This window comes from Balaenoptera borealis, assembly GCF_965194805.1.
Source record: "Balaenoptera borealis genome assembly, chromosome: 1".
NCBI lineage: Eukaryota > Metazoa > Chordata > Mammalia > Artiodactyla > Balaenopteridae > Balaenoptera > Balaenoptera borealis.
The window spans coordinates 95,138,533-95,166,417 of NC_138860.1; the positions used below are offsets into that span (position 1 = coordinate 95,138,533).

At 42.3% G+C, this 27,885-nt stretch overlaps 1 protein-coding gene across 3 annotated transcripts in view; it reads right to left on the bottom strand.

The window, feature by feature from the left end:
- LRIG2 (leucine rich repeats and immunoglobulin like domains 2) overlaps positions 1 to 26,637 on the bottom strand; it is an 89,053-nt gene extending 62,416 nt beyond the window's left edge. For 2 of the 3 annotated variants that reach the window (XM_082379744.1, XM_082379743.1), the window contains exon 1: positions 1,613 to 26,637. In XM_082379744.1, the coding sequence (XP_082235870.1) occupies positions 1,613 to 1,851 (239 nt within the window). In that variant the 5' untranslated portion in view covers positions 1,852 to 26,637. The remainder of the gene's footprint in view (positions 1 to 1,612) is intronic. The other variant, XM_082379745.1, reaches the window with a different exon arrangement.
- Between the last annotated feature and the right edge of the window lie 1,248 nt (positions 26,638 to 27,885).

A 27,885-nucleotide genomic window follows, 5' to 3' on the forward strand; every position in this document is an offset into this window, starting at 1 on the left:
GAAAATGTCAATTTCATTATAGGACATTTAAAATTTTTGAATGTCATTTGGCTTTAGGCAATTTGTCTTGATTAAAAAAAATCAAACCTAGACACAAAATAAATGTATCTTACATAAAACTATTTCTAATTATTGTTTATCTACCAATGGAGGATCTTAAAAAGTAGGCCACATTTATTTCAATTACAGCTAAATGAAGTTGTGTTGTTTTTAAACCTGCACCAGATTTAGTCTGTCATAATCAGATTCAGTTTCTCAGAATCAGGTAGTTGTTCCAAGAATTTCTTAGAAAAAGGTAGTTACTGCATTACTAAGATGTTATGCTAGGTTTAATTCAGACTATGCTGCAACTGATAGGAATTTCTAAATGTTATTTGCATCAACAGAACCAGAATTAGCTACAGGTGTCACTATCATAAAACAACAGGAAACACCTTATTACACTGCAAATCTATGCTACTACATTTGGTTATTTAAGTTACCTTAATTTTCTCAAGGAATTTATGAGGTGGCTTCCTTTCCTATCTAACATAAGCTATTTGCAAATGTATACACACTTTAACCTCTGCAGAGAGAGACCTTCTATTTGTATTCCATTTCCAATGGAAATCCAAACATCCCCTCATGTTTTAATCACACCTCGAGCTTTTTTTTTTTTTTTTTTTGTGACAGGTCTTTTTTTAGAGATGACTCTGTTAGAAGTCTGTCAATTAATAAATACATTGCTCAGTTAGCGGCAGAGAAATAACCGTATGTTAGTGGTTAACAAGCCCCATAATTGCAGCATTTAATACCTACTGTTGCTCCTAATGCCACCAGGCTGACTCAGACTAATGAGCTCTCCAGGTGCCACTGTCTAACACAGGCCTGTCTAGATGAGCACTCTGCAGTGGAGTCTCCGGAAGAATTCATCCAACCATTGTACTTGCTTCTCACACATAAACAAAGAGGACTGATTTTTAAGTTCTTTGCCACAAGGAAATGCACTGAAAACAAAACATCACTTAATTTTGTAACAGATACACCTTCCCTTCTTTACAAGGTGAATCCTAAATTAGATCAAAAATGCTATTTGTAAAGATATTTGTTCAAGGTGGTACTGGATGTAGTTAACACATGAAGTTTTAACCCAGTTGTCAAAAATACAGCACAAAATTAGCCAAAACGTGAACTACAGCCAAAAAACAGTTCATCAGTCTTTATGATCGTGGTTATAAAATCACGTGCTTGGGGACCATTCAAGCTGATGCACAGGATGATGCAGCCCAAAGTGAGCGAGAAGCCCCAACCATTCAAGAGCCAATGCCGGAGCCCAGGACCAGTGAGCCCTTAACAGTATCGCCGCCCCAACTCAGCCCAGGAATCAGAGACTCCCTGCTCCCAAGAATTTTAACCCTGGTCTTCGTACAAGTCTCCAGAACCTGAACACCAGGTTTTCAGGCTCCAACCACCACCACCCCCCACAAAAAAAAGTTCACAACATCGCAAAGACATTCCCCTTCAGAACTTAGGCTTCTGGCCGCGCCCTCCGACCAGGCCCGTCTCCCTCCTGTCCCTCGAGGAAGGGGAGCACCCCCTTTCCTTTGGTCCCCCGCCCGGCAACTCTACTCACAGGCTGACGGCGTCGGGGGGCAGCGAGCTCGAAAGCGCCCTCCAGCCGGGCGCTGGCAGTTTCCTGCGACTGCAATCCAACAGAGGGATGCGGCAGGAGCAGGGCGCGGGGCAGAGGCCTGCCCGGGCGGCCGGCAGCAGGAGGAGGACTGCCTGGGCGAGGAAGAGTAGCCGGGAAAGCAGTCCGGACCCACACTCCAGCAGCGGCTCCTCCCGGACGCCTTGGGGCGCCGGCGCCATTTTTCCCCACACCCCGACCTGGACCCAGCCCAGAAGAGCCGCCAGCTAGAAAAGGCAGCTCGACGGAGACGTTTGGCGGCTGTTTGACCACCTAGAGAAACTGCTGTCGCCTGTACCCTCTAAAGGCAGGCGAGGGGCGGATACGGAGCAGCAGCGGGGGCGGTGGCCGAGGACACAGGGCTGAGGCTCTACGGACAACGCTCCTCCGCCCCGCCCCACGACGCAACGTCTTCACGCACAGGAGCCAACCAATCGGTGCCACAGGACGAGGTCGCGTCGGGGGCGGGACTCCACGAGGGGCGGGGCTGGAGACAGCGAGCTCCTTAAGGAGGACTTTAAGGTGCTCAGCTGTTAGGGGAGCCCCCTGGAGCTCCGCCGCCGTTCCTCCGCTGGAGGGTGCAGTGGCTCCTTAGGAGGGAGTGAGGGCTGAAGCGCTGAAGTCCTAAGTCCTGATTTGAGATGTATCTACTACAGTCGTAGAAAAGGATCTTTTATCTTCTCCCGGCACCAAGAAAGGGGAATGGCAGAAGGGGTGCCTTCCAAGTCGCAAACACTAAGGGGGCGCGGGAGCTTTCATGTAGCCCACGGCCTCCAGAGCCGAGCTGGGTCCTCCTCTGCCCCTCCTGGTCTGCGGCTCCTGCAATCCTGCAAGTGGAAGGAAACTCCCACTCTCCTAACAGGAAGTAGGTTACCACTATCAGTTGATGGGCTCTTAAGCTCTTCAAGGCAGATGCCCTGTTTTTGCACGTGTACCTCCAGCTTCTATTGTCTTGGAATTCAATAAATGTTGATTGGGCCGCACTTGCAAGGCATGTCTTTAAGGAAAATACTCTTCTTTCCTCTGTTTTGGAGAATGCTGTCCTATATTTACACTCTGTCAAAAAAGCAAGCAGGGCATGTAGATAAAGAGGGTGTCGAACTGTCAACAAAGTAAAGGCTGGATGTAAGGAATTTTTTTATTCTGAAGCAGAGGCTGTGGAAAACCTACCAGGAACAGTGAAGTCTGGCCACCTTGTTAGCACAAGTTCGTGTGCCCGATGCACAGTGAGGCCAAACAAACCAAAACGTCGGAGTCTGGAGAAGAGAAAGGTTTATTGCAGGGCCATTCAAGGAGACCGGTGGCTCAGGCCCAGAAAATCCCTGAGCTCCCCAAAGGGTTTTGGCAAAGCGTTTTTAAAGGCCAGATGAGGGAGGGGAGTCGCAGGGTATGTGATCAGCTCATGCACAATTCTCTGATTGGCTGATGGTGAGGTAACAGGGCGGTGTCACAGGGGTTAACATTATCAGTCCTTAGGCTCCAGGAGGCCTGGGGCTATGTGCTCATGGTCACCAAGTAGTTAATATCATCCATTTGGTGGGGGTTTTTAACACCTGTAAAACAACTCAGGAAATGTGCATCAAATACTGTTATCTATGTACTTCAGAGAAGAGCTAAAGCAGAGGATATGGGGGAAGGCCTGTCCTGGGAAGGCGACATAAGGTCCTACTCAGTTACAACCTTAGACTCACTCAGCCGTGCATTATACCCAAGATTATGGATAAGACTTTAAAAATAACAGTGATAGTTCACTTACATTTAGTGCTTTTATGCTCTTCAAGGAGTGTTTGCATCTGTTACATTGTTTGATCCCTCCACTACTGTGAAATTGGCAAGACAGTTACTGCTGCTGAGGAAACAAGCCCAGACAGGTTAAACTAACCTAGCCAGAAACAGAGGTAGGCTGGCATTACTATGGGTTTTCTGACCCTTGTAAATTAAAAACCTAAACAGGTTAAAAGGAAATGATAATGCCTAGAACATAGGGTTGTCCTAGAAAGTAACTGAAATCAGTCTTTCCATGGCAGGTTTGGAGTCACAATTATGCTTTTAAAAACCTTTTTCTGTTTCTTAATATTGAAATATTTCTTGGAATCAAGGACAATGCTCCAATCCAAACTGAACTTTTAAAACCAAGACAGCAGGGGACTTCCCTGGTGGTGCAGTGGTTAAGAATCCGCCTGCCCATGCAGGGGACACAGGTTCGAGCCCTAGTCCGGGAGGATCCCACATGCCACGCACGGAGCAACTAAGACTGTGCACCACAACTACTGAGTCTGCGCTCTAGAGCCCGCGTGCCACAACTACTGAAGCCTGCGTGCCACAACTACTGAAGCCCACGCACCTAGAGCCCATGCTCCACAACAAGAGAAGCCAAAGCAATGAGAAGCCCGCGCACCGCAATGAAGAGTAGCCCCTGCTCACCCTGCAACTAGAGAAAGCCCCTGAGCAACAACGAAGAACCAGCACAGCCAAAAATAAATAAATGAATAAATAAATTAAAAACAAAAAACAAAAAACCAAGACAGCAGAGTGAAACTTATTCTTAGCCTCACTTCCCCGGCTCTTGAAAATGCTTAAAAACCTCCACTAAGAAACTGGGCATAGGCAAGAGACCCACAAAAAAAAAGGGGAGAGGCATGTTAGTACCACTCTGCATTATAATTTCAAAGCTTCCCTATGGGCTCTTTAGAAATTCATGCTCTCTATCCTGTGTCTTCCCCAATAAGTGGTGCAGGTCACACCAGCTAGGAGTCCCTCCTAGCTCTTAATGCCTTCTGCACATTATTTTTTTACCATATTTGATAGCACTTATATGTACCTATATATCTTTGTACTCCCATATGGACTAGCACAGTAACTGCCACATAATAAACATTCAATAAATGTTTGTTAAATGACTAGATGATGAGATTATTTTACACTCTACTTAATAGTTATCTAAAACTTTTTCTTTTAAAACTTTCTTGGTATGAAAAATATATGTAGCAATAAAGAGAATCACAGTGTAAGCCCCCATGTAGCCAACTAGATTTACCAAATACATGTTTTTAATAAAGAGTTTAGGGACTTCCCTGGTGGCGCAGTGGTTAAGAATCTGCTTGCCAATGCAGGGGACACAGATTCGAGCCCTGGTCTGGGAAGATCCCACATGCCACAGAGCAATTAAACCCGTGTGCCACAACTACTGAGCCTGTGCCCTAAAGCCCGTGCTCCGCAACAAGAGAAGCCACCGCAATGAGAAGCCCACGCACAGCAACGAAGAGTAGCCCCGGCTCTCTGCAACTAGAGAAAGCCCACGCGCAGCAATGAAGACTGAACGCATCCAAAAATAAATTAAATAAATAAATTTTTAAAAGTAAAATAAAATAAAGAGTTTAGTGATCTGTTTCTCCTTAAAAATGGAATAGTTTTTGTATTCATTGCCCTAGAATTATCTAATTAATCCTTGGGTGCCAAAGTACCTGGGGAGAGTTTTTAGAGTTCAGTGTGACCTATAAGCAGAGATAACTCAGCTCCAGACTCCTAAAGAAAACTGCTCACTTTAGATCCCTTGTTCCAGACCTCTGTATAAATACCAGACCTTTGTATGAACACTACCCCCTTAAAATTCAGCTGTCCCATCTCCCATTATCTATTTCCCATTAACTCTCCCATTGTCTCTATTTCAGTACAGAGACATATGTACTGAAATAGTTGTATGGTTTTTCTTCTTCGACGCACACATATATACACTAGTACAGTATATGTTATATAACATAGGTCACATATACCATATAAGAGTTATGTAAATATCTACTATATGAGATATACATGTGTGTAAAACATAATATTCTATACATATTCATTATGAAAACTCTTTGCCAACTTGGAATATATGAACTTCCTTAAGCTGATAAAGGGTATTTACCAAAACCTACAGCAAACTTCATACTTAATAGTGAAACATTAAAACTGTTTATTTCACATTAGGATTAAGACAAGAATGTCTATCACTGCTTCTATATAACAGTGTACTAGAGGTTGGAACGCAAGTAAAAATATTAAAGGTATAAGGATTTTTTAAATTGAACTATAGCTGATTTACAATATTATATTAGCTTCAGGTGTACAACACAGTGATTCAATATTTTTATAGATTATACTCCATTTAAAGTTATTACAAAATTTCCCTGTGTTGTACAATATATCCTGTTGCTTATCTATTTTATTAACTTTTTTTTTAATTATTAAATTTATTTATTTACTTACTTTTGGCTGCGTTGGGTCTTCGTTGCTGCACACAGGCTTCCTCTAGTTGCGGCGAGCAGGGGCTACTCTTCATTGAGGTGCACGGGCTTATCATTGCAGTGGCTTCTCTTGTTGCAGAGCACGGGTTCCAGGCACACGGGCTTCAGTAGTTGTGGCACGTGAGCTCAGCAGTTGTGGCTCATGGGTTCTAGAGCGCAGGCTCAGTAGTTGTGGCTCATGGGCTTAGTTGCTCCGCGGCATGTGGGATCTTCCCGGGGCAGGGCTCGAACCTGTGTCCCCTGCATTGGCAGGCAGATTCTTAACCACTGGCAGATGGATTTTTAACCACTGCGCCTCCAGGGAGGTCCCTTGCTTATCTGTTTTATAGATAGTAGTATCTCTTAATCCCATATCCCTATCTTGCCCCTCCCCCTTCCCTCTTCCCAATGGTAACAACTAGTTTGTTCTCTATATCTGTGAGTCTGTTTCTTTTCTGTTATATTCTGTAGTTGGTTTATTTTTTAGATTCCACATGTAAATGATAACAGAGTATTTGTCTATCTTTGTCTGACTTATTTCACTAAACATAATACACTCTAGTTCTGTCCACATGGTTGCAAATGGCAGAATTTCATTATTTTTTATGGCTGAGTAATATCCCATCACGTTGATATACTACTTCTTCTTTATCCATTCATCTGTTCATGGACACTTAGGTAACTTCTGTATCTTGGTAACTGTAAATAATGCTGCAATGAATATTGGGGTGCATGTATCTTTTCAAATTAGTGTTTTTGGTTTGGGTTTTTTTTTTTTTTTTTTTGGCTATATACCCAGGAGTGGAATTGGTGGGTCATATGGTAGTTCTATTTTTAGTTTTTGAGGAACCTCCACACTGTTTTCCTTAGTTGCTGCACCAATTGACATTCCCACCAACAGTGTACACGCATTCCCTTTTTACCACATTCTTGCCAATATTTGTTATTTGTGGTCTTTTTGATGATGGCCATTCTGACAGGTGTGAGGTGATCTCTCACTATGGGTCTGATTTGCATTTCTCTGATGATTAGCAATGTTGAACATCTTTTCATGTCCCCGTTGCCATCTGTATGTGTTCTTTGAAAAAATGTCTACTCCAATCTTCAGCCCATTTTTTTGATTGGATTGTTTGTTTTTTTGGTATTGAATTGTATGAGCTGTTTATATATTTTGGATATTAACCCCTTGTCAGTCACAACATTTGCAAATATTTTCTCCCATTCAGTAGGTTGTCTTTCCATTTTGTTGATGGTTTCCTTTGCTGTGCAAAAGCTTACTTTTAGGTCTTTAATCCATTTTGAGTTTATTTTTGTATATGGTGTAAGGAAATGTTCTAATCTCATTCTTTTACATGTAGCTGTCCAGTTTTCCCAGCACCACTTATTGAAGAGACTGTCTTTTCTCCATTGTGTATTCTTGCCTCCTTTGTCATAGATTAATTGACCATAAGTGCATGGGTTTATTTCTGGCTCTCTATTCTGTTCCATTGATCTATGTGTCTTTTTTTTTTTTTTCTGTGCCAGTATAAAGACATAAGGATTTTAAAAGAAGAAAGAAAACTACCCGTACTTACAGAGGATATGATTGTCTGAAGAAAACAATCCAAAAAATCTTCAAGTAAACTATTGGAACTAGTAAAAAGTTTCAACAAGTTTGTGCCTACAAGATAAACATACTGAAATCAATATTATTCTAGTAGGTGAGGAATAATAAAATATAATTTTTTAAAAGATAGCATATGCAATAGCAGTAAAAACTAAAAGAATCTTAGAGTAAACTAAAAGATACCTAGATCAAACAAAGAAGTGCAAGAAAAAAAGTATCAATATATAGAGAATATTATAAAACATTATTGAAAAGTATTTTTAAAAGACTTAAGTAGATGGAGAGTTTTACTATGCTTTTACACTGAAAGAATGATTATTATAAAGATATCGATTCCCTCAGGTCAATTTGTAGACTTAATGCAATCCCAGTAAAAATCCCAAACGTACATTGTATTGCAAGGGGAAAATAACAGCAAAGACACTCTTGGATTAAAAAAATGTAGAACTTGCTTTACCAGACATCAAGATAGGTTTTAAAGTTGTAGCAATTAAAAAGCATAGGTTTGGGGTAATTCCCTGGTGGTCCAGTCCAGTGTTTAGGACTCCACACTTCCACTGCAGGGGCATGGGTTCAATCCCTGGTTGGGGAACTAAGATCCCACATGCCACAAGCATGGCCAAAAAAAAAAAAGTGTAGTATTAATTCGAAGAGATACATTCACCCCAATGTTCATAGCAGCACTATTTACAATTGCCAAGATATGGAAGTAACCTAAGTGTCCATCAACATATGAATGGGTAAAGAAGATGTGGTGTGTGTATATGTATATACACAATGGAATACTACTCAGCCATAAAAAAGAGTGAAATTTTGTTATGTGAAACAACATGGATGGACTTGGAGGGCATTATGCTAAGTGAAATAAGTCAGACGGAGAAAGATAGACTCTGTATAATATCATTTATATGGGGAATCTAAAAAATAAAACATAATTGTGAATATAACAAAAAAGAAATGGGTACTTCCCTGGTGGCTCAGTGGTTGGGAGTCTGCCTGCCAATGCAAGGGGACACAGATTCGAGCTCTGGTCCGGGAGGATCCCACATGCTGTGGAGCAACTAAGCCAGTGCACCACAACTACTGAGCCTGCACGCTAGAGCCCACGAGACACACTACTGAGCCCACGTGTCACAATTACTGAAGCCCACATGCCTAGAGCCCGTGCTCTGCAACAAGAGAAGCCACCACAGTGAGAAGCCCATGCACCATGACAAAGAGTAGCCCCGGTTCCCCACAACTAGAGAAAGCCCGTGTGCAGCAACGAAGACCCAATGCAGCCAAAAATAAATAAATAAATAAGAAGAAACAGACTAACAGATATAGAGAACAAACTAGTGGTTACCAGTGGGGAGAGGGAAGGGGGAGGGGCAAAGTAGGGATAGGGGATTAAGAAGTACAAACTACTGTGTACAAAATAAATGAGCTACAAGGATATGTTGTACAACACAGGGAATATAGCCAACATTTCATAATAACTATAAATGGAATATAACCTTTAAAAATTGTGAACCATTATGTTGTACACCTGAAACTTATATAATACTGTATATCAACTATACCTCAATTTTTTCAAAAAAAAAAGTGTAGGATTGCCACAGGGAAAATTAAATAGACTTTTGGTACATAAGAGAGACCTGATTGAACATTTGACTTATGACACAGGTGAAACTTCAGATCAGTGGAGAAAGGACAGACTTTTCAATAAATGGGGCTGAGATCATTAGATAATCATATGGGAAAAAAATGAAATTGGATCCTTTCTCACACCATATACAAAAATCAATTCAAGACCTAAAAATGAAAGGCAAAATCATGAAGTTTTAGAACAGAATAGTAAAGACTATCTTTTTCACTTTGGAGTACAAAATGATATCTTAAAATGGAAAAAATAGTTGTTCTAAATAAAAGAATGATAAATTTTAATTCACAAAAGACACCATAAAAAGATGTTTGCAACATTCTTTTTTTTTTTTTTTTAATTTATTTATTTATTTATTTTTGGCTGTGTTGGGTCTTCGTTTCTGTGCGAGGGCTTTCTCTAGTTGCGGCAAGCGGGGGCCACTCTTCATCGCGGTGCGCAGGCCTCTCACTGTCGTGGTCTCTCTTGTTGCGGAGCACAGGCTCCAGACGCGCAGGCTCAGTAGTTGTGGCTCACGGGCTTAGTTGCTCCATGGCATGTGGGATCTTCCCAGACCAGGGCTCGAACCCGTGTCCCCTTCATTGGCAGGCAGATTCTTAACCACTGCGCCACCAGGGAAGCCCTGTTTGCAACATTCTTAACCAAAAAAGTATCCAGAATTTGCAAAGAATTTCAACAAATCAATGAGATAAAGGCAAAAACCCAAAAGAAAACTGAGCATAAGATTTTAACATGCTCCTGAAAAGAGAAAAAAAAAATACAAATAGCCAAAAGCACATGAAACATTGCTCAATCACATTATTTGCCAGAGAAATAGAATAATAAAACCACAGTGAAATATCACTACACACATCAGATTGACAAAAATTATAAAACCTGACAATCCCAAGTGTTGGTAAGAAATGGAGCAATGAGGTGTCTCACCAAAGGCTAGTGGGAATGGGAATTAGCATAACCCACTGGAAAGCAGCATACCATCATATAATAAAGCTGAAAATGTACATATGCCATGATCCAACAATTCTACTTTTAGGTGTCCACCTTAGAGATAGGCATGCTTATGCACCTAGATACATGTACCAAAATGTTGATAGCAGTGTTATTATAATTGCCAAAAACTGGAAACAACCCAAACATAATGTTGAGACAAAAATCCAAATTACAAAAGAGTGCATACTATATTATTCTTTTCATATAAAGCTTAAAAACAAGGAAAACTATTTTATTTAAAGATGCATACATAGGCGGTAAAACCATCAAGAAAAGCAAGGAAATTATAAAAGCTAAGAGTGGTGACTTCTACAGAAGAGGAGGACGATTGTGATGGGTGCCACTTGCAGCTCTGGGACTTGACATTAGGACTGTCTCCTCCATGCTCTCCTCTTTCCTGCTGGTTAGAATCTGAATATGGCAGTGACCCAGATTTGGCTATACGAAATAGTAATATGCCCAGGAGGATGACAGACCCACAAGATAGCATGAACCTGTGTCCCTCATTGCCTATGTACAACAAAACCAGCTCAGCAATGAGGACTACTCATCTCTGGACTGTTTTGTGAGAAAGAAATAAATGTCTCTGTTCTTTAAACCACTGTATTTTAGGGTCTGTTTGCTCTGGCATCTCCGTCTTCACGAAAAGAAATATTTTGTAACCATGATTCAAAGAGCACCATCTAGATGGGGAAATAATAAATATGACTACACTAAAATGAAAGATATCTATAGCACAAAACAGCATAAATACCATGAAAATACAAGCTGTGGTTGAAAAAAGATACCTAAAATGCATATCCAGAGTATAAAAAGTTCCTCAGATCAATGGAGAAAAGATAACATAATAGAAAAATAGACAAATGAAATAAACATGAAATCACAAAAGAAACCAAATGGCCAAATAAACATATAAAAAATGTTCAACTTAAACAGTAATCAGATAAATGCAAATTAAAACTACAAAAAAATACCGTTCACATCCAAAAATTGGCAAATATAACAAAAATATTAAAGTCTAACTATACCATATTTGACATGAACAACAGGAACTCTTGTACCCTGTTTTTGTAGCAGCTTAATCAATACAACTACTTTGGAAAATAACTTTGAAAGACACAGTAAAGCTGAAGTTGCACATTACTATCATCCAGTAATTCCATTCCTACATATACATTCTAGAGAAACACTTGTACCTTGGTACAAAGGGACATATACTTGAATGTTAATTGCAGCATTATTTATAATAACTGAAAATTGGAAACAACCTAAAAGTCCATCAACAAGAAAATAGACAGATATAGGAGCACCAAACGTAAATCTTTAAACTTAATGGCAAATGGAAAAAGCAAACTGCCAATAGATATGTACAGCATGTCCAAAATACACAAAGATAAAAATACACAAAAAAATACTATCTAGTAAATATGTAGTAAAAAAAACATGCGTGTGAATAATAAACACCAAATTCAAGAATGTTGTGGCCTCTATGGAGAGGTGTGGTGTGGGGGGTGTGTGTGTGTGCACATGCTTTAAATTGTCTTTGTATGAGAAGAAATCAACCTCTGCATGTGGACCTCCAGAGAGGGAAGCAAAACTTCATGAAAGGGGCTTCCCTGGTGGTGCAGTGGTTAAGAATTCATCTGCCAATGCAGCGGACATGGGTTCAAGCCCTGGCCCGGGAAGATCCCACATGCTGCGGAGCAACTGAGCCCGTGAGCCACAGCTACTGAGCCTGTGCTCTACAGCCCACGAGCCACAACTACTGCAGCCCGAGTGCCACAACTACTGAGCCTGCGCTGTAGAGCCTGCGAGCCACAACTACTGAAGCCCACACGCCTAGAGCCCGTGTTCCGCAACAAGAGAAGCCACCACAATGAGAAGCCCGCTCACTGCAACGAAGAGTAGCTCCCACTCACCACAGCTAGAGAAAGCCCACACCCAGCAACAAAGATCCAACTCAGCCAAAAATAGATAAATTAATTAATTAAAAAAAAAACTCTATGAAAGAGGACTTCTCTGGTGGCACAGTGGTTAAGAATCCTCCTGCCAATGCAGGGTACACGGGTTCAAGCCCTGGTCTGGGAAGATCCCACATGCCATGGAGCAACTAAGCCCGTGCACCACAACTACTGAGCCTGTGCTCTAGAGCCCACGAGCCACAACTACTGAGCCCGCATGCCACGACTACTGAAGCCCGCACGCCTAGAGCCGGTTCTCCGCAACAAGAGAAGCCACCGCAATGAGAAGCCCGTGCACCGCCCACTCGCTGCAACTAAAGAGAAGCCCGTGCACAGCAAGGAAGACCCAACGCAACCAAAAATTAATTAAATTACTTAATTAAAAAAAAAACTTCATGAAAGACCCTTTTTATGTTCCTATAGACTTGCAAACAGTCCTATTTACAATTCTGTTTTAATTTTGTCTCCTTCCCTACATTGTAATTTTTTTCAAGTTATATACAAACATACAGCAATGGTTCTTGAATTTCAGCAAGTATCAGAATCACATGAAGGGCTTGTTAATACACAAACCCCAGAGTGTCTGATTCAGTAGGTGTGGGGTGACACTTGAGAATTTGCATTTCTAACAAGTTCCTAGGTGATGCTGAAGTAGCTGGTCCACAGTTTGAAAACCACACTTGGAGACCTACAGTACAGTCTATCATACACAGCACATGTGTTTTTGTGGTTGTGGGAAACTAGGAAACAAAGCGGTGAAAGAAAATGAGGCATTCTCTGCATTTACCTTGGGCTGAGGCCAGCACAGAAGCTCAAAATTCTAGGTGGCAAATGGGAGTGCTGACAGGACAGCAGGTAGGAGCCAGGTGTCAGTGGAATGAGTTTTCCCTAAATATATGCCTAAACAGGTGTGTGTGATGTAACTGGCTGAGAGAGTAACCTGGCTGGCTTCCCCTCAACCCTCACTGTCCCACCTCCCCCATCCTCAGTATAAACTCCAGTTTCACACCCTGATGGTGGGGGGAAAGAGGGTTGAAAATGCTGACTCCATTGTGTACCCAACAAACCAACTCTCCCTGGGCTGCTTGAGCTTCTGAGTTAACTTGTTAGTCCATTGGCCTGTTTTCGGCCAGTAGAGCCACTCCCCAGGCCTGCTCCTTTATCCTTCCCAGGTTGGGAGGGAACCTACTCCCACTCTGGATGAGGCACTTGTGATGGTTTAATGGGCTCTTGGGAACCTCGGGGTTTGGATATTCTCAGCAATCAGCAGGAGCAGTCGTGCGTTTCTGGGCCCTCCAGCTTCACTCTGTTCACCAGCCTTCCAGGCCTGGAATGTACCCACAAACTTTTTAGCTGACTTAAAACCCAGGGAACTTGCGTACGTGCCTGCATGTGTGTGTGTGAGTGTGTGCGTGTGTGTGTGTGTGTCCATGCCCAAGGGGGAGCCAAAGGCCAGAGGCTTCCGGCTGGTCATTATCTCCAGGCCAGAACCTTCCAGTCCCTAAATGGGACCCTGATACTCTGCCAAACAGCCAGACTCTCACTCTGTATAATGAAGTACTCACTGATTATCCTGATGTTGCCCCGAAAGACAGGGGCCCCTGGTGGCCCATCTGCTGCCAACTCTGCTTCCTTGTTCTACTCCCCTGTGAAAATGAGGGTGTCCCTGCAGCTCCCCTGCCGCCTCACTTCCCCAGCATAATGCGCATCCCCACGGGACCCTGCTCCTGGGGGTTGAACTAAAATGACAGCAACAGTTTATTAACTGGACTAATGAGAGGCTTAGGCAGGGAGAGAAAGAGAAGCTGGAAGAGTGAGAAGGAAGGGGATGAAGACAGGAACATCTACAGCACAGGAGTTCAGGACAAGATTTTAGATTGGAACGAGCGGCTCACTTTCTATGTGCTCGGGGAGTGGGCAGGCAGGGATTTGGAGGATGGTTTCACAACGCTCATGCTTTTTATAGGAAACATGGTAATTTTTCATCAGCAAATTGCAACATCCTCATTTCCTGAAAGCCTGTGATCTGGGCAATTTATTGTTTTAGGAGCATTATCTCAGTTAATCTTCACAAGATCCATATGAGATAGGAATCTTTATATTCATTTTGCCCATGAGACCCAAAGAGGTTCGCCCAAAATCATACTTGTAATGAATAACAGAGCCCAAACTCTTTACTACTGCCATTGTGGGAAGTGGTAGGGAATAAGGCTCCAAGCCTCATAAATGTAGCTCTTATTGAGCATTCCTCTATTTCAGGCAGAGAGTGCTAAACCCTTTATAGGTAGCAGCACCTTCAACCCTATAAGACAAGTAGGTTTATTGTCCCTGTTTTACAGATGAGGAAATTTAGGCTCAGAGAGGTAAAGTAATTTGCCAAAGACCACACAACTCAGGTGGGTGGAGAGCAGGGGTTTGCTCTCCGCCTACCTGAGTTCTTACCTTATTTCATTGCCTCCCTTAATCTCTCTTTGCCCTGAGCTCTTGCAGGCATCTTATGTAAGAGAAGGCTAGCTGCAGGAATGGTGAGACGGTTTAGTTCTCTCTAGTGGAAGCTCCAGTTTGACCTAGAGGATAGGGATCGCCAGGAGATTTAGCCTGTGGAACTGAAGCCTAAGCAAGCAAGCATGGAAGATAAATTGCCAGGATCTGGGTCTAGAAGCTTATAATGGATGCAACTACAAGTGTTCTTTCAGGGCAACCTAAATCCGGCTCACTCCCCTCTCCAGGCAGAGACTTGAGGGGGTTGTTAATAGCAAGAAGTTTTCCTCAACATTTTAAGATTAAAAAAGTGTTCTTCTGTCAACGAGGCCAACAGGGTAATCTGCACTGGTAGCTGCGTCCTTCCTGTTTGTCCTTCTGAAGCAGTTCCAGCTGACCAGCCACTGGGAACCTGCTGCTTAAGCAGCTGGTAATGGACTGCAAAACAACACAGGAAGGGCCTGGTGGGCAGGGTTCAGCGCCCTCCGCCCTCCGAGGACTGTGGGCCTGCCTTGCAGAGAGAGGAGTGAAAGAATAAAGACACAGGAGCACAGCTGATATATCTAGCTGTCCATAGCTAGTGCATATCTAGCTGTCCTCTGCTCTGGGCTTCTTTTGTTTTTTGCAAAAAATAAGAAATGCTTGTAAGGCAAGTTCAAACCATATAGAAGAATATGAAATGTAAAGTGAAACTTCCCCTCTTAGATACTCCCACCCACCATAACCACTGCTAACTATCTACTGTCTATCTTTTCATACCTTTTTCTGCTAAATCTTGGCATAACTATGAGCTTACATTTTTTATTTTTTATTATCTAACACAAAACGGGATTGATATGTTGACCTTCAACTTGACAACAAGCTGCCCAAAATTTTATACCAATTTACACTCCCACCAACAGTGTATAAAAGGGCACATTTCCTTCCATCCTAGCCAACAGTGACTTACTTTGTAGTAAAAAAAAAAAAAAAAAATGCTAGTATGTAAATTGTAAAAATACCTCTCCCACTCTTTCCCTTTCCTTCTGTCCTTTCACCTACTTTCTATTAAATTCACAACCTCTGACCCACGCATATTACACAGAATTCCAAAGGTTTGTCAGTAGATGAGGAAACAGGGGAGGCGGAATTTATGGCTCATCAACTGGGATACACAGAGATGCAATACTCTGTAAAAGGTGATGCCAACACATCATATATATTGACTAGAGTTCAAATGTACAGCTCATTAGCAGGCAAAACAATGTATGGTCAAGACTTCTTGTTAGGTTTGGGATCTCATTTGATCCTCAGATAATCATACAGTCAGAAAAAAGCAAGCATTTGCTTTTTAGAGATGATAAAACGGAGACTAACAAATTTGGGTGATTTGCCTAAGGTCACAGTGGCAGTCAAAAGTGGAACTCTAAATCGGTGTTCTTCCCCTTACACTACATCCACAATTTTTATATGTGTGTGTATAGATATAAACACTATTACACCATGTGTAATTTGTGAACACTTATTTAGATTATACCCCTATTTTATACCAATAGACATATACTAGGTGTAATCTCTGTATGTATAATACAATGTATATAAAATGTGGTAGATTTTATATACATTCTGTGCAGGAGACACTAAGAGGTGGCTTAAAGATAAAACCCCCGCCTAAATGTCACCTGGCAGGCCCTGACAAACAGTATGTCAGGGACTACAACATGACAAAAATAATTAACACTGCTGTATGTTATATATGGAAGTTAAGAGAGTAAATCCTAAGAGTTCTTTTCACAATAAAAAGAATTTTTTTCCTATTCCTTTAATTTTGTACCTATATGAGATGAAGGACGTTCACTAAACTTCCTGTGATAATCACTTCATGATGCATGTAAATCAAATCATTACGCTGTAACCTTAAACTTATACAGTGCTGTAAGTCAATTACATCTCAATAAAACTGGAAGAAAAAAGTATGTCAGAGACTAAAAAGGGTTGGGAAAGGAACTCTAAATGAGATCTCTTATAGCCATGATTCTGGAACAAACAATGTGTAACAGGGTTTAAGTGCATGGAATTTTGGAATCAGATACACCTGGGTTCAAGTCCTAACTTAACCACATACTAGATGCATGACCTTGGACTACCAAGTTAAGTTCTCTGGGCCTCACGTTTCTCATCTGTGAAAAAGAGATAAAATTCTCTATTTCATAGGATTATTATTGAGAGGATGAAATGAGATAATGCATGTAAAACACCTTGTAATATGCCTGGAACATATAAGTCTCAGTAAGTGTAGTTATTATTCATTTTTATTATATGTTTGCCTATATTCTTTTTATTTGTTAGATTCAACATAGTTCAGCTGTACATAAAACTAAGCCTATGACTGAAGAAGTGGCAATAACGAAAGATTAACCTAGTAGTTCTCTGCTGCTGCCCTGGTTGCTCACTAGAATCATCTGATGAGCTGAAAACAAAATACTGATGGTTAGGCCAAGAAATCAGAATCCCTGAAGGTGTTGAGAATCACTGCCATGTGTGTGAAGTTTTGGGGGCTACTAAGAATCAATGAATGAGGTTATCAATGAATGAGGTTATATTATATGAGGTTATATAATGAGGTTATATATTCAGATGACTCGCTTTAACTGAGCGAGTCATCTGAATCTCTGACACCTGATGGTAGAGGATGGTTGTTGGTTGACCCCTTTTCACTTTCCCAGTAATCCTATTTTACATGGGGAGATCTGTGTAGTCCTAGGGAAGCTGACTCCTCCCCTGACTTCAGAGGTCAAGCAGGAGACTCCTGAAGGCTAAGGTAGCTGTTGCATTTTATCCACTGCCACTATGATTGGTTTAAAGTGTGCATGTGATCAAAACTGTTGTAATCACGTGACTTTCAGGACTATTGTTGGGAATACTGGGACAAAGATGCTGTCTTTCCTCCTGAGTGTGAATGAGAAAGAAGGTAACCCTGGGAACTGTTTTTAGCCATCTTGGGAGCCCAAAGGGAGTCAGCTTTAGTAAGAAGACAGCAGAGAAGAAAGAAAGACATTGTTTCACTGCCAGATCAAGCCTCATCTGAAGCTAAGCTGTCTCTCCGGATTTCCCTGGCGGGAAGACTCCACCCTTCCAACGCAGGGGATGTGGGTTCAATCCTGGTCGGGGAACTAAGACCCCACATGCTACATAGTACTGCCAAAAACTTTAAAAACAAAAAATAAAAAAATAATAATTACAGCTAGTTGCCTCTGGACTTCCTAACATCATGAGCTGACAAATTCCTTATTCAAGTCTATTTTTCTGTTTGAAAGCATCCCAATAAAGTACTTCTTATGTAGGTAGCAATAACAGTGGACAAGGAATGCCTGGTGTTTCTTTCTATTTCACAGGAAAATAACAAGTATTTTGCTAGAGCCTCTTCCTGCTCTTTCTAGAACCCATACCCCAAGGTTGACTTCCCTAAGCAAAAGCAAATAAACAATAAACAAACAGAGCAGTGACTACTCTTCTTTCAAAGTCATAACCAGTTTGAGCTCAGGGTCTCTTGAACTTGTGGCAAAAGTCTTAGGTTCTCCTCATTAAGTTGTTGAGGGGCAGTTACACCAGCATCATCACCACAGCTCGGACCCTGTTACTCTACTCACACACTTTCCATGGCTCCTCAACACCCCTTAAGGACCCTTACAATCTGCCTCCATTCTCAGCTCTCGCTACACCACCCTATTCTCTCGTGAAACTATTTGTTATTCTCCAAATCCAATATGCTTTCGTGTTTCATTCTCCAGTGCCTTATGCACATGCAGTTCCCCTTGCCTGCCATACTCTTTCCCCCTTCTCTACATGGTAAATCCACCTTCAAGGTCCAGCTCAAGTATCACTTTCCCCATTTTCCAGAGGCAGGGCAGGAGGGCCTTCCTTGGTCCTTTCATGGTCCTCTGTACACACCTTCATCATAGTGCTTCTCACATGCTAGGGTCCATGTGTTCCTGCGCCAGTCTTCCCCACCAGACCATGGTTGCCTCAGGAGCAGGGCCTCTATCTTTATCATCTCAGTATCCCTAAAGAGGCAGTATAAAGTGATGGTTAAGTAAACTGGTTCTAGAGGAAGATTGCCTAGTTTAAAATCCCAGCTCTACCACTCATTAGCTCTATTACCTTGGGTAAGATAATTCTCTTTGCCTCAACTTCCTCATCTCTAAAACGAGGATTTAAAAATAATATCCAGGGCTTCCCTGGTGGCGCAGTGGTTGAGAATCTGCCTGCCAATGCAGGGGACACAGGTTCGAGCCCTGGTCTGGGAAGATCCCACATGCCGCGGAGCAACTAGGCCCGTGAGCCACAACTACTGAGCCTGTGCGTCTGGAGCCTGTGCTCCGCAACAAGAGAGGCCGCGATAGTGAGAGGCCCGCGCACGGCGATGAAGGGTGGCCCCCGCTTGCCGCAACTGGAGAAAGCCCTCGCACAGAAACGAAGACCCAACACAGCCATAAATAAATAAATAAAATTTAAAAAAAATAATAATAATAATATCCATATCACACATGATGATTGGAATTAAACAAGATACTGCAACTAAAGTGCTCTGGCAGAGTTCTTTGCACAGGTTAGCTATGACGATGATTACAACAGCAAAGACAATCAGTTCCCCTCCTAGTCCCTTGCATGTTCTAAGTACTAAGTACACATTGTTGAAAGTGAACAACAACCAGAGTTCTTAACCTAAAGACCTCTAATTTAATCCCAGAGAGGCAGAATGCTATTCTCTGATTACTGATGAGTCCCAAAGACTTTGACCCCAAGGGAAGAGGAACATGAGGAAACCTTTGAGAGAGCTTATAGCTCAGCCTTTGCAGTTCTAACTAGGCCACCTCTGAACAGCTTCTTACAGTGGCCTTTTTTGTTCTGCATGCAACCATTTTGAAAAGTTTCACCAAATCCATTAATTTCTGGGTTCAAAACAGGCTTTTTTTTTTTTGCTTGTGTGAATGGTTTTATTTTTAAAACATTTTTTGTTAACTTTTTATCTTTTTTTATAAAAATTTAAACAGCACAAAAAGGAGAAATTAAATTATCGCCTCCCCAGTCCTAACTTCAGAGGTAATTACTGTTTATAGTGTCCTGTATTTCCTTTCACACATTTTCTTTTTTTGACTTCAGCTTTAATTGAGGTGTAACTGACATATCATAAAATGCCTATAGTTAAAGTGTACAACTTGGTGAGTTTGAACACACATATACACCTGTGAAGCCATAACCATGATCAAGATAATTGCTCCCCCTAAGTTTCCTCATGCTCCTTGGTAATCTATCCCTCACTCCCCCACCCACCAACCCTGTCCACGGGCAACCACGGATCTGCCTTCTCTCACTATAGCTTAGTTTACATATTCTAGAGTTTTATGTAAATTAAATAGTGCAAAACGTACTCTTTTTTTTGTCTGGCTTATTCCATGCAATGTAATTATTTTGAGATCCATCATGTTATTGTGTATATCAATATTTTATTCCTTTTTATTGCTGAGTAATATTCCATGGTATGGATGTATCTCAGTATGTTTATCCATTCATTATTGATAGATGTTTGAGACAGTTCCAGTTTTTTTCTATTATAAATAACAGAAAAAATGTCTGTTTTTAGTAGTCATACTAAATATAATGAAGACCCCTTCTCCTCAGGGTTTTTCATAGGATTTTCTTTAGAACCAGTCATCCAAAATCTCCTACCTGTTCAATCTGTTTCTAGACTTAATTGCAGAATGCAATAACATTCTTATTGATTTGGAGTAATTATTCCAAAACAACAAGATGTTTTTGAATCTTGGCTCTGTTAGCTAATTCATTAGATATTGCTCCCAAATTTGTCATCTACCAATTTAATAAAAATACTTTCTTAAGTCCTTGATTAAAACACCAAGGAGGGGGACTTCCCTGGTGGTGCAGTGGTTAAGAATCCGCCTGCCAGTGCGGGGACACAGGTTCGAGCCCTTGTCCGGGAAGATCCCACATGCTGCAGAGCAACTAAGCCCGTGCACCACAACTACTGAGCCTGCGATCTATAGCCCGGGAGCCACAACTACTGAGCCCTAGTGCCACAACTACTGAAGCCCACGCGCCTAGAGCCCGTGCTCCACAACAAGAGAAGCCACCACAATGAGAAGCCCACGCACCGCAACGAAGAGTAGTCCCCACTCGCTGCAACTAGAGAAAAGCCCGCGTGCAGCAACAAAGACCCAAGGCAGCCAAAAATAAAAATTAATTAATTAATTAAATTAAAAAAGAAACACCAAGGAGGACAGACCAAAGGCCCTGAATCAGTTCACATTGACATGAGCTGTTTAACCCATACAACCCAGCACACCATATTAGAATCTTGTCACATTTTTCATCATTTCCATAATGATATCAATGAATTCTGTAACTGTCTTGCTGAAATCAGGATAGAGTATAACTATTGTATCGCCCTAATTCACACATCTAGTAACTTTATCATAAAATAAAATACTGACAATTTGACAGGAAATATTCCTAGAAAACTCATTCCAAGTGTCAACACCTTTCTTTATGAAGTGTCAACATAACTATTTAATACACTGTTCTGAGATTTTTTCCTGTGATCAACATTCTGCTACTGAGGTTCTGGAATCCGCCCTTTTCTCATTTATGAAATTTATGTTTTCATGTTTCCTGTCTTCTGGCACCCTTTTATTTTTACCACAACTTCTCAAGAGTTTTTTAAAGTTAAAATGTTTATAACTTTATGGTCAAAGATAGAAAATTGCTAGTAGATCCATGATCCCATCAACAAATTATTTTACTACTATGAAATATAATTCTCTGGGCCCAGAGATTTGGGGGCATTTTTTAAAAACTTTTTTTTCGTGGGGGGAGCATTTTTAAAAAGCTCGTTTACCATCTCCTTACTCCCTCTGACTTCAATTTCTTCTCAGCATTGTTCATGTCTTTACACTTGCTATGCTAGACCCTTTCTACCTTACAGTGTCTGCAGTGTAGATGAGTTTTGGTCTCAGTGCTTCTTTAGTGTGGGAAGGAAAAATAGGAAACAACCAAATCAACAAAAATCAGTCTTGGCCCACACTCCTCCTTGTTACATCTCTCCATTAATTTTAAACTTGATAACTTAAAATTCATTCATCAGGTATTTGATGTATAATTTTTTGAACCCTTTGAATTACTGGCATTTAAATAAGTAAAAGCATGTTAATTTCTAGTGACATTTCAAAATAACCATGAGTGACATTAGGCTAACTGCTTACCCTCTCTGTGCCTCAGTATTTTCATCCATAAAAATGGGATAATAGTACCAGCTTCATAAGATTATTATGAGGATTAAATAAGTTTGTATATGTAAAGTACTCAGAATAGTATGTGATACACAGCAAGTATTATTTGTTGTTTCATTAATTGTTAGCCTAAGGTATTTATGTGTGTAGCAGACATTACTGAAGACTTGGGGAGATGTTATAGAAATACTAACACCACAAATTGAATTTGATCATCATTTCTCCCCCAAAGCCTCCTTGCTTATCCAATTTTCAGACCCCACTCCCCTTCCTTTGACCTCTCAGAAACTCAGTTCCCCTCTCTCCGTTATGCAAAACAACTGACCTGTCCACCCGCTAACTCAACCCCAGGCCTTCTCTGCAAAGATAGACTCCTGACTATGCTCTGCTAACCTGTGAGCATTTTCCCAGAGCCAACCCTCCAGGGCCACTTAGAAAGCTCTTTTCCTTTCTTCTTCCCCAATAGCCCCTGGGAGGATCAGGAACCAAGACAGAGATTTTTTTTTTTTTTTTAATTTATTTTTTGCTGTGTTGGGTCTTCGTTGCTGTGCGCAGGCTTTCTCTAGTTGCGGTGAGCAGGGGCTACTCTTCGTTGCGGTGCGCAGGCTTCTCATTGCAGTAGCTTCTCTTGTTGCGGAGCACGGGCTCTAGGCGCATGCTTCAGTAGCTGTGGCTCGCGGGCTCAGTAGTTGTGGCTCGTGGGCTCTAGAGCGCAGGCTCAGTAGTGTGGCACACGGGCTTAGTTGCTCCGCGGCATGTGGGACCTTCCCGGACCAGGGCTCGAACCTGTGTCCCCTGCATTGGTAGGCAGATTCTTAACCACTGCGCCACCAGGGAAGCCCAAGACAGAAATTTATTTCCCTATCAGTGTGCATTTTGTCACCTTCCTTAGAAGGAAGAAGCTATAACAATCAATTCTCATTTTAAACTGCAATTTTAATTATTGAGACATAAATATTTTAAATACATATTTTAAACACATTTTAAAGTACACATTTTAAACATATTTTAATATATTTTATTAACTTCCTTAATATGAGATGTCATCAATGTGTTGCCTAGGTCTTGATATTTTAATGACTGATGTCTCTGAAAAGTGAGGTTTTGAAAGCTCATCAGGGTTTTGTAATTCTGAGGAAAAAAAAGTCAGGAAGGATGTAATTGGCTCATTAACCCACAGATATAGTCCTGATCCTGACCAAGAGGGGAAGGAAATAAAGTAGAACTTGGGGGGTGCTGCTTTCTCGGCTTCAGTGAGCACCTGGGCATCATCTCCTTTGCTCTCTCAAGCTTTCCTTGCTGCTGTTCCCCCTTCCAAGTAAGGACCTGGCCAGACCTACAGAAGACCTTCTTGAACAATTCGGAAGGGTGGTGGGAAGGTCTCTAAGGAGATATTGGACTTCCCGCCACTAAAGAAAGTTAGGGGCTAGGTGATAAACGGAAAATTAAAAGATGAGACTATATTTATACCCTAAGCTACAAGGCATGTCATACCAGTTATGCCTGATTATGCAAACCAAAGTGTCCCAAGACTTCATTAGCCCAAGACTAGAGAATCAGGTCACACTTTTTAAATATACACATTACAATGACTCCAAGTCGTCTTCTCTAGAATATGAGAAGCTGATTCTCATTGGATCCCACTTTTCTTTTTTTTTTTTTTAATGTTTATTTACTTATTTGTTTATTTGGCTGCTCCGGGTCATAGTTGTGGCACGTGCGATCTTCAGTTGCGGCATGCAGGCTCCTTTAGTTGTGGTATGTGAACTCTTAGTTGTGGCATGCATGTGGGATCTAGTTCCCTGACCAGGGATGGAACCCGGGCCCCCTGCATTGGGAGCGTGGAGTCTTAACCACTGGACCACCAGTGAAGTCCCTGGATCCCACTTTTCTTTCTTGTTGGTTTGTGGCAGGAATCACGGAAGAAAACCAACATGATCCTGGCATTTGCAGGTTTCCTCACCAGGTACATTTGCTACCTTTGCGGCTGTTCCACATCTCCAAGGCCACAGGATGCCCTCTGGGCATTATCTCCTCCCCAACACTGGATACTGCTGCTGCTCTCCCCAAGGTGTGTCTCCCCAACATGGACACAGGCTCTGCCCTTCCCTCCCCAAAATAGAGCTAAGACCAGCAAGTGGGTGTCAAAAAAAGTCTGACAGAGCCTTAAGTCTCACATAAGGCATGCCACTGAAATGGAGAGGCACCTAAACTGGAGGGGACATATCACAACTCTTTGAATTTGTTAGTCCACACCCTCCCAAGGGGAGCCTCTACCAGAGGTGGCTCCATGGGCTTTCAACCTGTGCAATCACACAGGCTCCCACGCTTACAAGGGGCCCATGTTTAATGTTCTGCTGTTGCCATCTTGAAATTCTTAATAAATTTTTGAACAAGAGGTCCTGTATTTTCATTTTGCCATGAATCTTGCAAATTATGTAGCTACTCACACTCTCCATATTTTAAATTGATATATAATTCACATATATATAAAACGTTATATTCATTTTAGGTATACAACATAATGATTCACTATTTGTGTATACTGTGAAATGATCACCACAATAATTCTGGTTACAATTAACCACCATACATTGTTACAATCACACCCTCTATGAACAATTCCTCTACCCAACTCCCTAGCTGCCTATGTTGGCAGAGACCAGATCACTCTCACCAGCCAAAGTGTCTACAATTATGCCCCTTGTACTTAGAATTCTGGTCCAACTCCAGGCACAAACTGCTCCAGAGATGCAACCCTGCTCACAATGAAGACAACCAAGTAGATCACTTATGAGAGATGAAATTGTCCTTCAAGTACCATAGGCAGTGTATAAAGTGCTTTGATTTTTTTTTAATTTATATTATTTATTTTTTATTTATTTATTTTTGGCCACGTTGGGTCTCATTACTGCGCGGGCTTTCTCTAGTTGCAGCGAACGGGGGCTACTCTTCACTGCCATGCGCGGGCTTCTCATTGCGGTGGCTTCTCTTTGTCGCAGAGCACAGGCTCTAGGTGCATGTGTTTCAGTAGTTGTGGCATGCGGGCTCAGTAGTTGTGGCTCGCGGGCTCCAGAGCACAGGCTCAGTAGTTGTGGTGCAGGGGCTTACTTGCTCCGCGGCATGTGGGATCTTCCCAGACCAGGGCTCAAACCCGTGTCCCCTGCATTGGCAGATGGATTCTTAACCACTGTGCCACCAGGGAAGCCCAAAGTGCTTTGATTTTAATACAAATAGATAACCAGCATATATCTGGGGTCATACAGATCCCATCATCGAAATGTGGTTATCTAAAGATCCAGATATTTGGTCGCAAGTAGACCAAAAACCAAGAAAACAACCACAGGTTTATCTAAGATGTGTTTTGGTTGAGGGACTTGGAATCACATAGACTTACTCTGCACATGAGGATGTTTTGGGGAGAGGCCAGAATGTTCCACGATACCAGAACATTCTGAAAACTTTGGCTGCTGCTCTCATCTTCTCCCCACCTACACTCCCATCCCCACCCCGACTCATCATCTCCCTAATCTCCCACCCTCTTCTTCTCCTCCCTTGCTCCACTCCACCCTACCCCTTTTAGGGCAGTTTAAGGAATTTTCTAGACTGGACCCTCATGGTATCTCCCCAGCAGGAGTCCTATAATCTGCAGAAGTCCCAGGAGTTGGGGATACGGGGGTAATGGCCTACGGGTGCCCGGCTCCAGTCACAGCTGGGAAGTGGCAAAAACAAGAACCAGGAGGAAATGGGTCACTGCCCAGTGGTTGGCAGGAACAACTGCTGTGCCTGAGCTTTTATTCCAGGAACAAATCTTTGCTCTTTTCGCCAGTGACCTGCATGAACCATAATTCCCAACAGCAATAAAGTGGGGCAATAAAGAATGGCTGATTCCACATCTGTGGTGTATGTGTTCCCTGGCAAGAGAAGAAAGATAGAAAGACACAATGCTTTCATGGAGACAAAAGGAAAAAAGGGACTCTGAGAAAATGAGATTTTTAAAAAAGTCTGAGCCTTGACCAACTGCCCCTAGATGCCATCACACCAAAAAATTTTCGTGTTTTTTTTTTTTTTTTTAAATCCCTCTTCCTATTTTAAACACCCCTTCTTTTTTTTCAAGGTGAGGTAATGGGGAAAGCGTGGCTGCTGCGCCAAATCAAGCTGAGAGTTTGTAATCACGGGAGCCGGTGGAGATCTCGGCAGAACCGCACTGTTTGTTGGATGGGTCCTGGAAACACCCACTGAATTGGTTTCTTCGTCCTTCCTGCAAACAAGATTGGAACAAGATTCTTCTACTGCCTGAAGTGGTGACTTTGTGACCTCTTGGCCTTAGTCACGTCCTCTCTCCCACCCCAGCCAGCCCCAGGGACTCTTCCTCTTTTCCTTGGCAGTCCCAGAGTCCCGGAGTATTATTTATCAGTCGGCAGCAGAGGGCGGTCTGGCCCTGGAGAATGACCGGGTCAACTCCCGCCGCGCGCACACGCGCGTGCCCGATCGCTAATGACTTGCAGCTACATCATAAAGCTACCTCTTCACAAAGGAACATTGTCACTAAGCATTTTCCTTTTCATTCTTGAAAGCTCCACTGCCTTAGCTAACCCCTTCCCCCTCCCTCCTGCCTTCATGCTGGCTCTTTCCTCTCCCAACCCCTTGGAAGCAGCAGGAAATGAACAAGATCCACAGTGGAGGAAAACAAATCCCAGGGCCCTGATGAGGGAAACCATGGGGAAATGACCAAGTGGCTGTAGGCAGCTGGGGTGTGTGTGTGTGTGTGTGTGTGTGTGTGTGTGTATGAGAGAGACAGAGAGAAGGAATGTGTGTGTGTATCCAATATAACAGTACTTTCTAAATTTTAGTGTACATCAAGATCATCAGGAGAGCTTGTTAAAACACAGCTTCCGGGGCCTCTCTGAGGAATTCTGATTTAGTAGGTCCGGAGAGGGGCCCAAGAATTTACACTCTTAACACTCCCAAGATATTTTAATGCTGCCAGTGGTAGACCACATCTCGAGTAGCACTGTTGTACACCAAATGCAGTGAATAGACTATACAGATCTGCGTCAGGGGCTTGCTTGAATAAAATCCTGATAAAGCCAACTCCCTTAGAACAGGCAGTCCAGATCCTTCCAAATCCAGGCCAGAAGATCTCATAGCTCAGCCTACTGCTGTTCCCTCCCCTTGGAAAAGGAGCAGAGACTGTATCAAGCAGAGCATTGTTTGGAGGGGGCTGAGTTCAGATAATAGGCTGGTTCTCCATTAACTGTTTCTTTCATCCCAACAGGGCAGGAGAATCCCATAGGCCCTTCCTTCACAGTAGGCAGGGGATGGAGACTCTATCTACACAACCCTGGCTGTGTTCAATAGCTTGTGCCCAGAGGCCTCTGTCCCCTCCTCAGCATCCTGCAAACTCCAGAACCTCTATAGTCACAGAGGTTGGTGGAATAAGCTGGTTATCCTCCAGAGAGCTGAGCACTTAAAGGCATCTAGTAGAGTGACTTAAGGAGAGCTACTCACTTCTGCTTGTGCACCGAAAGATAACAGAGAAAACTCTGATATACCTAGTCCTAGCCCTTAAGGAGCCCATAGTTTAATTGGAGAGAAAGACTAACAAATATGTAAGAGCAAATGTTACCAAAATGTAGTAAGAGCAGAGAGATAGCAAAAAACCCTTGAGGCCATCAGAGGAAAGGGAAGGCATCCTGAAAGAAGAAATTGCACTGAGATTTGATGAGTAAATATGAGTTCACCAAGGAGACAAAAGGTCAAGGGCAAGAGAAGGAGCCATTTGAGTACTGGGATGTGAAGAAAATTGGGGAAATGCTGAAATATAAAATGCAGGTTGGGATGAGGGTCCCCTTTCAGAGCGCCTGGTACTTCAGCCCACTTTGGGCATTTATCACCACTACTAAGCCAAAAAGGAGACCAAATGGGAAGGTTTGTTTCACAAACTCCTCTAAGAACTGTCAGCAGGAGGTACTTTCCCTG